The 13,195-nt window shown below is 33.0% G+C and overlaps 1 protein-coding gene across 8 annotated transcripts in view; it reads right to left on the bottom strand.

Moving 5' to 3' along the window:
- unc-13-4A overlaps positions 1-13,195 on the bottom strand; it is a 209,389-nt gene that overhangs the window by 37,077 nt on the left and 159,117 nt on the right. For 6 of the 8 annotated variants that reach the window (XM_065354843.1, XM_065354842.1, XM_065354841.1 and 3 more), the window contains 2 exons: positions 9,339-9,479; positions 2,043-2,229 (listed from right to left, as the gene is read on the bottom strand). In XM_065354843.1, the coding sequence (XP_065210915.1) occupies positions 2,043-2,229; positions 9,339-9,479 (328 nt within the window). The remainder of the gene's footprint in view (positions 1-2,042; positions 2,230-9,338; positions 9,480-13,195) is intronic. The other 2 variants (XM_065354847.1, XM_065354848.1) reach the window with 1 other exon arrangement.

Genomic DNA, 13,195 nt, shown 5'->3' with positions numbered 1-13,195 from the left:
AAATTTGAACAAATATTAGCAAAATGAAATGAAAGTTTGGCAAATTAATTTAAAAATATGGTACCTATCCAACAAATCAAAATTATCTAAAAAAATCGCTGAAAATTGCCTAAAAGATTTCGAAGTTTTCAAAAATTGAGAGACTCCTGGTAAAATTGTTTACATCATTAAAACTTGATAAAATGATGTAAAAATATTTCGAAATGACAAAAGGGATGAAATATGTATCTCAAAATTGGAGAAAAATCTAGCAATAGTGCATCAAAAATTGATTAATATCGTAAGTAAGTAAGTAAGTAAGTAAGTAAGTAAGTACATACAAGTCGGAGGGTCTCATAAGGATCTACCGTACCCCCTTCTCCCCGGCGATCCTCTGGGACAACTTGTTTCTTAAAGGGGGAGTCTTTAAGGAACATTTCTAGCCCTTGACGTAAAAAAGTGGTCCTACTTACAAAATGGCGGTCATGTTGATTGACAGGTCAGTCGAAATCGCAAATTTTGCGTGGCAACAAAGGACTTGCACGACATTTTTTAAACCGTACAAAGGTAGATCGAAAGAACAGGTACTAGTTTATCAATTGTCAAAATTACAAGTGCTAAAGTGCCTTTTTCGATTTTTGGTGAATTTTTGAAAATCAAATTTAGGCTAAAAATGAGGGAAAAAATCAAAATCTTACCAATGTGACCTAGAAATATGAAATTTGGGATATACCCTATTTTCAACCTGCCAAATCGATTGGAAACTGCTTCAAACAGTTTTGAACAGTTCATGGGGCGTCCAGAAGATTTTTGAAACTCAAAATTTCCACAAAATTTCATCAAATGGAGTTGGATAGCCGAAATTTATTCTGAAAACTAATTTCAATACGCTACGAAGTCGACTGCAGGTGGATTTCAAGTCTTTTTGGAGCCTCTAGCGACTTTTTGAAAATTACTGGAGCCTTCAATAGATTTTTGAAACTTGAAATTCCCCAAAAATTTTATCAAGTGGATATGGAAAGCCGAAATTAACTCTGCACTCCAATTTTAACACCCTCTGAAGACGATTTCAGGAGTCCAAGTCATTTTAGAGCCTCCAGCGACTTTTTGAAAATTATTGGAGTCTCCAACAGATTTCTGAAACTTGAAATTTTCACAAAATTTTATCAAATGGAGTTGGAAAGCTGAAATTTACTCCGAAAACTAATTTCAATACGATATAAAGTCGACTACATGGTGGTTTCAAGTTATTTTGAAGCTTCCAGCTACTTGTTTAAAATTTTAATCTTCCAAAAAACGCCATAAAATTTGTTGATAAAATTTTGGGGTTATGAAAATTTGTCATATTTGCAGATGGTATCGTAACAATTTCTAAACTGACATATCAGTACTTGAAAATTACCATACTTACACTGGTGAAAACTCAGCGAAATTCCACAAAATTTTGAGAACATTTTCAAAAATGACACTACAATTTAATTAATCATAGGTACTTATCGATCAAATTTCCAAGATCTATAGTTGGATTCATAATTAAGTAAATAAACTGTCGGAAAAATCTCGTTTTCATCATTTTCAGGGTGAAAGTGAGTGTTTTACAATAGGTAGGTAGTGAAAATCGCACTCAATCGTAGATAAGAAGTAAAAATTTTCCGAACAGTCTAAACGCGATAATCAACGAAGTAATGTATTAGCGTTTAGTACAATAAAGCAAAACATCACATCCATCTGAAGAGCTATCTACTTATGGAAAATTATGCGCATATTTAGAGCAGTTTACTTTACAACATAAACCGTAAACAAAATCCATATAAATTCAGTTTAAAATCAAGTCCAACAGGAATTTGTAATAAGCGACAAAGTTATTTTAATACCTTGGTAGGTTGCTCTCAAACAAAACCCTTTCGGGTCCGTCTTTTTACTCGATTAGACGAGGGTTTCGTTATATGTACAAGTTTCGACCGATATATCGGTATGTCCGACCCAAAAGTGTGCACAGAAAACTATCTACATACCTATATGTACTATATATGTATGTAGTGTATGTAAATGGTAATAATAACCTGTGATGTTTTCTCAATTTTTCATGATGATCGTGTTTGCCATCCGAGCATTCAACGCCACCTTCAGATAACGCTCTTGAATTCGTACCGCGACTCGATAAAGGTGGAGCAACACCTGGTGAAACGGGAGGCGGTGGAATGACATTTCCTGGTTGTATACCAAGCATACAATAAGGATCGCTGAAACCTGTAAATGAAACGAATTCTAAAGACACGTTTGTTGTAACCGAAGAAAAAAAAACACAGACAGAAACTCACAAGACGAATAAATATCTAAATACATTTACACAATTTCAACCAAAATCTATGTCATAAATCAACACCAAAAGAATACTCTCATTGAAAAGTACGTACTCGGAGAAAATTCGTTTTAGCGACGAAATCTGATAAAGAAAAAAAAAAATACTCTCGCAGTTCGATTTTTGCGAACAAACCGGGATGAAAAATACAATTTTCACATGTTCCTCATCCATAATGAAAGTGAACCTGTGTATGTTTATTTTCACAGTCATTAATTTTTCAACGACGACGATTCGTAAATAGTAGAATGGAAAAAAAATCTGTCATAGCCTACGATTTTCTTACGATAGGTAACTCGACGAATAAATTATTGCTTATGTTCGAAGTCGAATGTATTAAAGGTTGGGGCTATGAAGCTCTCACGAATGTTTCCAACATAAATTCGAGTAACTTGTATCAGGTATATTTTCAAGCTCAGTCCATCTGTAATTATTTCAGTGGAGGGAGGGGGCTAAAGAGTACTATTTCAAATTTTAAAATATGCATACACATTTTTTGGAAAACTCACATTCAGAAATTGATCGACCAATTTTTTTTACAAAATTAACTCATCAGTTCAGTACAAAGTACCCAACACCTACAGCTACAAAATTCGACGCAACATTTTTTTTAAAGCACATAAAAATCCCATCCACCAGTAACAAGGCACATCAAGTCATTGAGAAATTTTAATGTGTCAACTGATAAGTGAATTTTCAAAAGTAATCGAATTAATAGCCATTTACGACTATAACGAGGAATTTAATAGGCTTTGGGTACATACTAACGATGCCAATAAATTCCGCCAAATCATTAATTTTCCGTTTAATAGATTTCAGTTATGTAGCAATTACATCAACGGTGCCCTTATTCAATTCCGTTTAATACATAATTCAAAGGTAACAAACATTATGCCAATAGGTGAGAGAGTTGAACATTTAATTAAGAAAAATAGCTAGCTTTAAAAACTAGCGCAGTAAACATTAAATCATAAAAATTCTAAACACGACGAGGCTGTCTAGCGATTAAATGTCGATTTGTAACAAATTTACAATCTATCGCGAGTATTTCATTCGCACTTCTAACAAGACCTTTCATCCGAATGACGTCGCAATAAAAATAACAAATCTAAATAAGGAAAAGTTGGGATAATTCTGTACCAAACGTTGGTTGAAACGTTTTTCAAAGTTTTATTCAAGTTCAAAGTGTACAAAGAATAACAATTTTTGAAGAAAAAAAAACGAAAATAAATAAAATATAGGTACCTCTTTATTCCTTTTGAATTTCGCGCGCAAAATAAAACACCAATAAACGCCAAGTTAACTAATTTCAGAGAATTCAAGAAACTATAAACAAAACAGGCTTTGTTCGTATCTTGTTCTAAATCAAAATTGAAAGAGACAAGGCAGGGCTGGAAAAATTACCCAAGTTTCATAACAACTTTAAGATTGAATCAAGTAGGTACCTAAGGTAGAATGTTGACATCCAGCTAGGTGGGTGAATAATTTTGTATAACTTTTTGAAATTGATAAAGTAGCTCAAATGCCAACGTCATCAATCTGTAAACTTGAAAGACTCGCATATTATGTGACTGAATAACTCTACTTCACATTCGGAAGTTTTGTACCTTGTTTGGGTCGTTGTGTTATTAAACCAAAGGTATAAAGAATCGTAGATAAAATATTGCGCATTTTTACCATTTTTGATTTTACTCGACAAGAAAGTGTTTTGAAAATTTTTATTCGATATTTCCAGCTCAACGTGTTATTGGAAATTTTTTAAAACTTGATCATAAATGATTTCGAGTTGTTCTTGAAAAAAATTTCGCACTTTTATTTTGCAGCTTAATTTATTCGAACTGCGAGTTCCAAATTAACTTCTTCGAATATCAAATGTAATTTTGAATTAAAATTAATCAAAAATTTCAAAACGACTCATATTACATTACACATGAGATTTTTAACGTTTAATCGAACTAGTCTACAAAATATTACCAATGAACTAAAAAAATATAACCACACACTACTACTACAAGAATAAGAAAAAACACGCAAATACGATAAAAAAAATAATAAAATCTCCAACGAATCACATTAAATATATTACCAATATACGTCCCTAATAATACGTTATGATAAATTCGGCCCCTTTAATTATTGCTTCGTTTATCGTTAAACTTTCACAGACGATCACTCTACGACAAAACACATTCCAAAACATGCAATAAAAAATTTCCAAAATCACGTTCTACAGGATCATAAATAAAAATTCTTCGCTATAGGATTAATTCAATAAAAAAGTAAGTAAATAAAGAAAGGAATACAATAAAAAAAAAGAAGAGAAAAAAACATTAAACCGACAAGACGAATATACGATTCTTATTTAGGCACGAATACAAAGAGCTTTTTAATCATTTACACGCCAAAAACAGAAAAAAAAACACTCTTTGAAAATGAAAATTGATAGAAAATAGAAAAATTCGAATCGCAAGATAAGAATAATTTGCTAAAATACAGTATACGATAGAGAAAAAGAGAAATTAAAAACAAAGAGAGTGTGTTGAGAGAAAGACAGAGAAAGAGAGAAACAGCGTCAAGCAGACACGTACCTTAATCCATCTTCTAACCATCAAAATGAAAGGGTATCATTAGTTCAGTATTACTCTCCTTCAACTTTCAAAATATATTTCTTAATAAAACCTCTTTCCTCCGATAACTTAATCAAAACCACAATTAAGTGGCAAAATTTAATAAACCAAGATCCAACGTTGCTTCCTTATTTCCAATATAAACCGGTGAAATTAATATGTAGGTAAGTAATGTGACATCGTTTCATCTCGCGCTTCGAGTATCGTACCTACACTATAAAAATTTATCGACTTTGTAACCCACGCTACGCTTATGGAAAATTACGTTATAACGAATATACTATAAATATCTGCTCGTTCGTATACATTTACGCGAATATCATCTAAATATTTCGCACACGAGCTCGTTTTGTAAATAAACCATAGACTATCGTTCCTGTACACACGGTAATTCATTTTTGTCTTGAAATATAAATGCAAAATGGAGGTGAAAACCTTTTCTAGATGTTGCAACAATACCTAAAAGAAGATGTTTAGTATGCCGAGTGTATCAATACTCATACTCGTGCTGTTTCACGGGCAAACAAACGATAATTTTCCGACAACTTGAGAATAATTTTGAAAAAATTTCGTTCGTTGAAAATTGACACTATAAATTGGTCCATTATTCAATTTATTTTAAAATAGTTTTGGAAAGCAATCGTCATCTTTTTTCAAAAGAAATACGAGTATCTACATTTTGAAATCATAAGGATTGCAAGAATCTCACAAAATACCCCCCTCCATCTACATCCCTTAGATTTATAAATAGATCATTCTCTTTAAATGAACTTTTTTTTTCAAGTCAATTAGTCAACATTTGTGTAATTAGGGAAGATGACAAAAATTTGAAATTCTTATTCGAGATTTTCAAAAATTAACTTAAAAAAATGCATGGGAGACTTTCTTGCCGAAAACACCATTACTGGAACTTCATTAAGGTATATGTTGCCATACCAAAAAAAAAAAAGAAATAAAATTAAAACGAAAAACTAAATGGCTATAGTGTTATTGAGCAATTACAACTCTGGAAATCTATTTAATTACACCGTCGGTTAAAAATCGAGGGAGCGTGCAAAAATACATCATCAGACAAAATTCCAGTCGCCGAACTGCATTTTTCGACTTTTCCTCAATTTTAAGAAATCAAAATATATAACCAAAAAATTGAAAAAATAAAAATTTTACCAAATAATCACCCAAATTGATTGGAAAGGTTCCGAACCATTTTGAGAAATTCTACAGCCTTCAGTAGATTTTTGAAGTCTCTGCATAATATTGTACCTACCTAATGAAGTTGGAAAACTGAAATTTGTTGTATACTATGATTTTAACATGTTGAGTAAGTAGATTAAAGATGATTTCAAAAAGTTTTGGAGCCTCCAGCAACGTTCTGGAAATTTCAGTTTTCGAAAAAACACACCAAAATCCGTCCAATTCAATTAGTGCTTGTAAACAGTGACCTTCTTCACTAATTACACACCATTTTCACGAAATCAGTTTCTGTCAGATCCGATTGGCCCAATGAGTTACTTACATGCATCAACTGGACGGATTTTAGAGCATTTTTTTTCGAAAACTGGAATCTTCGGAACGCTTGTGAAGGCTCTAAAACAGCTTGAAAACACATTCAATCGACTCAGCATGTTAAAATTCGGGTAATATAAAATGAATTTCAGCTTTACAACTTCATTTGGAAAAATTTTATGGAAATTTCAACTTTTAGAAATACCTATGCAAAGGTTCCAAAACTTCTTAAAAACAGTTTCAACTGTTTCCAACCGATTTAGAGGCTCGAAAATACATGGAATGTATATTGCATATACCAAATTTCAATTCCCTACGTCAATTTGATAAAATTTCAATTTTTTTCTCATTTTGGGACCAAATGGGTATTCTCAGGTAAAATAGGTGAAATGCCCATATTCTCGGATTTTTTAAATTTTGATGAAACATTGTTGGGTGCCTTTTAAAAAAAATGTTGGAGTCAAAAAAATCCCCCCCACCCCATCCCCTTGCCTACAATTGGCCAAAAAATGTTTTTTCGGGGGGAAAAATCATACTTCAACGAGTTTTGAATAAAAAATTTTGAATTCACCCAAAATATACCTATGGAGGAAACATGATTGAGCCAATCAACGCGGATTTTTTCAAAATTTTTCGGCCCCCAAGGATAGAGATACTTATTGACAAAAGAAAATTTGAAACTGCTGTAGGTATCGCCAAACCTAATTCTCGTACACAACATTTTTTTCTTCTTTCAAAAATAATTAATCATTTTTTCAAATTTATTCTCCAGGTGGGTCATCTTCAAAAACTCAGACAACACTCAAAAATGTGTTTTTTGTGTCACGGCACCACCAAAAAAAGCGATCTTAAAACCCCAATTTTGGGGCCATAGGCACCCCCTCCTCAATTTTTGGGCGAAAGAAGATTGACAATATGGGTATCGTTATCATATGAATCGAACTTGCTGAACACGAATATGGCCATTGTGGTCCAGGGAGGTGGGTGGGGTGGGGAAAATTTTGTTGGCTCCAATATTTTTTTGATAGACTCCCAACAATGTTTGATCAAAATTTCAAAAATCCGAGGACAGGAGTATTTCACCTATTTTACCCGGGAATACTCTTTGATTTTTAAAAATTCACCAAAAATTGAAAAATGCATTTTAGCATCTAAAATTTTGGCTGGTAAAGCATTTTTGCATACCTACTCTTTTAAATGCAGCGTTTTGTGATTATAAACGGGGCATACATTTTTTGAATAGAAAAAATTCTGCTTTCACTTTTGTCAAACGTAACGATGGTTTGAATGCAACTAAACTAAAAAAATGTCAAAAGTTGCAGCTGCCCAATTACTCTTGGCACAATTTTGAAACAGTGACATTTCTTTAATTTTGACTTGTGTACATATTTATCATAATTAGACCTCAAGAACAATGATTGTAAGTAGTATTTAGATTTGAAAAACCATTTTTTTCATCTACATAATTATTCTATTTATGATTGATGATGTTTATTTCCATAAAATTAGCAGATGAAACCATGAAATTTTAGGAACCACTTTTCTCTAAGTTGTAGGTAAATTATATTTTTTTTAAAAATCACTCCAAAATATTGAAAGTGAAATGTCAGACCAAGTATGCAATAGTTTTGGAGACGACTTTTGCAGTACCTAGAAAGTCTTTCAAAAGTGATAGAAAGCTTTTAATTCAGCTGATTTATAGAACCAAGCAAGATATCACGAAAGACGTAAGATACATATATGTGAGTAAAGTTATCAAAAGATAGATCAGTTTGAGAGATCTTACGATCTAAAGAGCTTAAGAGTATTGTGTGTTTAACCTACTAGAAATCAAAATTCGAAGAACAGACATATAAACCTGTAAATATCTATTTCTGAAATCTAAAAATACCACGAAGCACGAGATACGAGTAGGTAGTAAAAACTAGATGAATGAGTTTGATTTCGAGGTGTTTTAAAATTTGATGACGAAAAGGTCCATGTGTGCGGCACGTGAGCAACGAAACAAGTTACGTTAATGGTATGAAGTAGGGAAACTCTATTGGGAATTTAAATGAGTAAAAGTAGCACCCAGCATTCGACATATCAAACGGATACTTTTTTAGTGTGCTGAAGGCGGTGTAAACTTTCATCTAGTTTTTAGGTAGGTACCGGTAAGAATGAAAGAGTTTTCGGTATTAAAGGTACTTTGAAACGAATTATGCGAGGTCACGAACTTGTAACTTTTCTTAGTATTTCGAAAAACATTCCAGGTGAATGTACGACAAAATCCTACGTTTAACAGGCCGGATAGCAGGCACTTAAAAATGCTATATAAACCCGAAAAGATGAAAGAGAAAGAATTTCAGAATACAAGCAATTTCAGACAATTGTACCCAAACCTAGTCCCGGACAATTTAAAAAAAAAAAAGAGAAAAAAATGCGTGTTTTTTCTTACCTGTAGTACATCGTAGCAATGTTAAAAGTAACAATACACATTTATACCGTCTAATCGTCTAGCAATTAAATTATCGCAACAAAGACTTTTTCTCGTATAAAGGTTTTTCCCCTTTTGAAATTACTGAGGAAACCTATGGTCCACGACGACGACGACGTTCACTATTCATCTATATTGGTAAATAACGTTAACGGTAATGTATAAAAGTGCAAGTAAAACGGGATGTAGCCGGTGCTGGGATTACTATCAAACCTCTATAAAAATGCAGATTCATCTAAAAGGTTATAAAGGTTATATGTATAGACTGTGCGATGGATACAACTCAACAAACGTTTGTCGTTCTATGAAAAAGATACAGGGGGATACGTAGGGTGTTATTTTGATGGCAAGAAAATGGACCAAGGTTACTAATGTATTCGTACGTCACCGAGTATTCCAGTCATGACGGCGACAGGAGAAAGTACTGTGCTATCGTCGGTTCCAGGCATATTTGAATTCGGAGCCAACTGTTGATTGGAATTATCGCAATGCGTCGTGATACCGAGCAAACAGTACGGATCGCTGTAACCTATTAAAAATTTTCTTACTTCATACGGAACAAGAATAACATCTGACCGAGTTTCAGGTGAAATTTGCAAAAAAATTATTCCAAAGAAGTATCAAATATTATACAGGATATCCGCTCAAGGTCACCGATATTTTTCTCGATAATGAGGCACCCTAAACTGTACCAATGTATGAAGGTTTGTCGACTCTCAGAATTGGAGGAGAATTTCAAAAGCTGGAAAAGATCGCCATTTAAAAATGACGCGGAGCCACTTCAATTTTGAATGTATAGTCAAAATTTGCGCAGAATCAAATTTGGAAATTTTCTCTCCACCTACATGAAAGAAGAATTAAATTTCACGATCTCATAATATTTCACTTGTTACAGCGTGTCAAAGTAATGACCCTTTGAAATACCATTTCCCCTACAATTGCGAGGGTCAGCAAGCATTCATAAATTGGTTCGGTTTAGATTGCTTCATTGCCAAGAGAAATATTCTATAACTTGAATGGAACACCCTGCATACTTTCAAGGGACACGGTTGGCTATGCCATGTGACGTGAAATATTACCTCATGCTCATTTATAAGAATTTAATTAACCATAGTTTGAAATGACAAATTAATTTTACACTAAAACCACCCCCTTCCTTTCTTCTTTTCAGCATTAACACTTTCATTCGTTCACGTCGTATAAAAAATATCAACTGTTTCGCTATAAAAGACCAAATTAAACGTTCGCGATGCGTTAACTTTTATACACAAAACAGGCAACGTTGCCAAATAACTCGTCCACGTCCAAGCTATATCGTAATCCGATCATAATACCACGCTTTTGAGCATCGCTCAACTAAATGGGGGAGAGCGTTTATTTTTTTATACCTACACAATATAAATAATAAAGAAATACGGAAATAATTAATCGTCGATGTCGAGTAGTTAATAAAATTTCGAATCAAGCGCCATTATGCTATCAACCGAAAAATTAAAAACTCATCTTCGAAGGCTCCAGCTCCACAGCGGAAAAAACCTGTCTGTTGGTAAACTTTTTTGATTAAAAAGGATCAACTTTAATTTCTACCTAATCCGGTTGTGCGAGAAGCTAAACAGGTAATTGAAAAACATAATCCACTGCTTAACTTTCAAAGTCAACCTTTATTCTGATTAAATTTCAACACGCTAATGCCTCTATAGTCCAAATAATGTTCATACATACGTAGTTAACGAGATACAAATATAAAGCAGCAACAGTTTATACGCGTAACTGCTCTATCATTCGATATAAATTGCTTGAAATTCACCTCGTTAACGTACCCTAAGTAACGAACGACTTCCAATAAAACTCCCGCTAGTTTTTGTGTATAACCTCCGCTGCTGTAGGTACTGTGCAAAAACCTTATCATATTTATGCGTGTGTAGGCGATCAATAACACGTAAATTATGGATTATCAAAGCTCGATTTAAATACACTGCCCGATATTCGGTTAAAAGTCTTTTGAATTTTTCAAATGATGTTATTTGGTGTATTTTAGTGAACGAATTTGTACTTACTGAGTTTCAGTTTACTCAGATTTAACTCTAGATTCGTAGATATCTTGGGAATATTTGGAGTCACGAATGCAAATTAGCATCAAATTTTGAAAAAGGAAATTAAATCATGTCCGAATGAGTTTTTACTTTCATCTATTATAACGGATGTGATTAATTATCACTCATTAAAATTTTAATTTTACTTCAAAAATTCGGATTATAAAGTAAATAAAAGGTTATAAAAGTCTTTCACTCAAAAGTATCGCATTTACGGCAAACTGGGTATGCAATTTTATTAACACGAATGTATAGGCGGATTTACACGGCGAACAACGTAAGTACTCGTATACATGGTCTATTCAACAATTAGATATGTAGGTAGGTAATAATTATTCATAATTCAGGATGCTGCCAATTCAAAGGGGGGTTTCAAAAAGTTGGTAGTTTTGCAGCAGTTTCAGTGAGATGTTTCATTAGTTTATTGACCCATTCTCATCAGCAGAAACATTTTTCTTGCACAAATAAAATCAGAAATTACGAGACTCGGCCATTTTTCCTAAAACAAATTGGGTAGCAACCGGAGCGAGAAAACCACGGTTTTTTCGAAAATGAACTCTCCTTGACGAGCGAGGGTATAAATTTCTCCTCCTGCTACATCAAGTATTTCCCGAAGATTAAAAATTTTATAAGCACCAAAAAGCATACTTTTTACTCATTTTCCAAAAAAGAGGTAAGTACTCGTAGTAAAAGTACCTACCTAACAAAAAAAGTAGGAAAAAAATGTTTTTAAAAAGCCCTAACAAAAAATTCCTGATTCAGTCAGACTCACTCTCTGCTCTTTTATCAATTCAAAACAAATTTTCTGAACATCAACTTGTTCATAAGATCCATCAAATCATTTATAAACTTCAGACTACTGACAAAATTATTAAATTTATGTTTGTCCCAAGTCATTTAGGCATTGAAGAAAATCAGGCAGTAGATGAATCAGCTAAAACAGTTGTTACCCCCTCTAAAATTTTCTCTGTGACCCATGATGACGTTATTAACATTCTAAAAATCATCCAAAACTCCAATTGACAAAACCTATGGAACTCAAAAACAAATCACAAACTATTTACCCACAAAAAATCAATCCTCCCTTGGAAGCACCTTAGTCACCTAAATAGATCAGAAGAAATTATAATCACCCGCCTCCGAATTGGTCATGCCAAATTAACCCACAGCCATTTGTACACTAAAGCTCCTAAACCCACCTGTCAATTCTGTAATTCTGAAATTATCTCCACTCAACACCTTCTATTCTATTGTCCCTCCCTCAAAACAAAACGTCAATCCTTAAACATTTCAGACCTCAACCCTACAATTCCTGATAATATCAAGCAGATGGAAAACATTCTTAAATACATTAAAGAAATCAATCTTTCAAACCAAATCTAGAATAACCCCTCGAAACTGGGCGTAAAAATCCTGGAAATTATACACGCCCAGTATTAAAAAAATGTAAAAAAAAATGGTTTTATGGTCATGGATCAGCAGCCACACGTAGCTTGGAAAAAAATTGAAAAAATTACCAGTTGTAGAAAATACATCGTAAAATGTAAAAATATTTTTTTATTTTTTTTCTTCAGATTTTAGACTCTCCTCCAAATTGATTAGAAATTTTTAAAGTGGCTTTTGAGATCGTCATTGGAGTTGAAAAAAATCGAAAAATTTCAAGGTCATTACTCCCAAGTACCTCCACCTTCACACTAAATGTCAATTCAGCCGACTTAAAAACAGCCAGAGGCAGCGAAAAAATTTTTTAAGTGGTTTTTTTGGAGAGTACTGCTTCCCTGAATGCGGATGGAAAACGACTTATTCGCTCAAAAATCATCATTCGGTAGTACTGAACAATAAAAATGGCACAAAAAACAAAATCGGAGTCAAAGGCCAGTTTCACCCCACTTATTGTACTGCTACAGCCTTTGCAAAATTGAGAAAAATCCAAGGGTGCACAATTCTAGATTAATTTGAAGGAAAAAAAAATGAAAAAAATGAGTAAAATGATGAAAAAATTTAGAATTGTACTAAATTAAAATGCGAATTCACTGCAATCTACATTTTATATAATGAAAATATTTAAATAATATTGCACATTTTTAAATCACAAATTAATATTTCTTCATTATTCATTTTTTTTTTTTAATTTCTGAAAAAGTTGATAATT

The sequence above is a fragment of the Planococcus citri genome, chromosome 3 (assembly GCF_950023065.1).
Source record: "Planococcus citri chromosome 3, ihPlaCitr1.1, whole genome shotgun sequence".
Classification (NCBI taxonomy): domain Eukaryota; kingdom Metazoa; phylum Arthropoda; class Insecta; order Hemiptera; family Pseudococcidae; genus Planococcus; species Planococcus citri.
The sequence above is the reverse complement of the archived record's forward strand: the minus strand, read 5'-3'. Positions and strand labels throughout refer to the sequence as shown.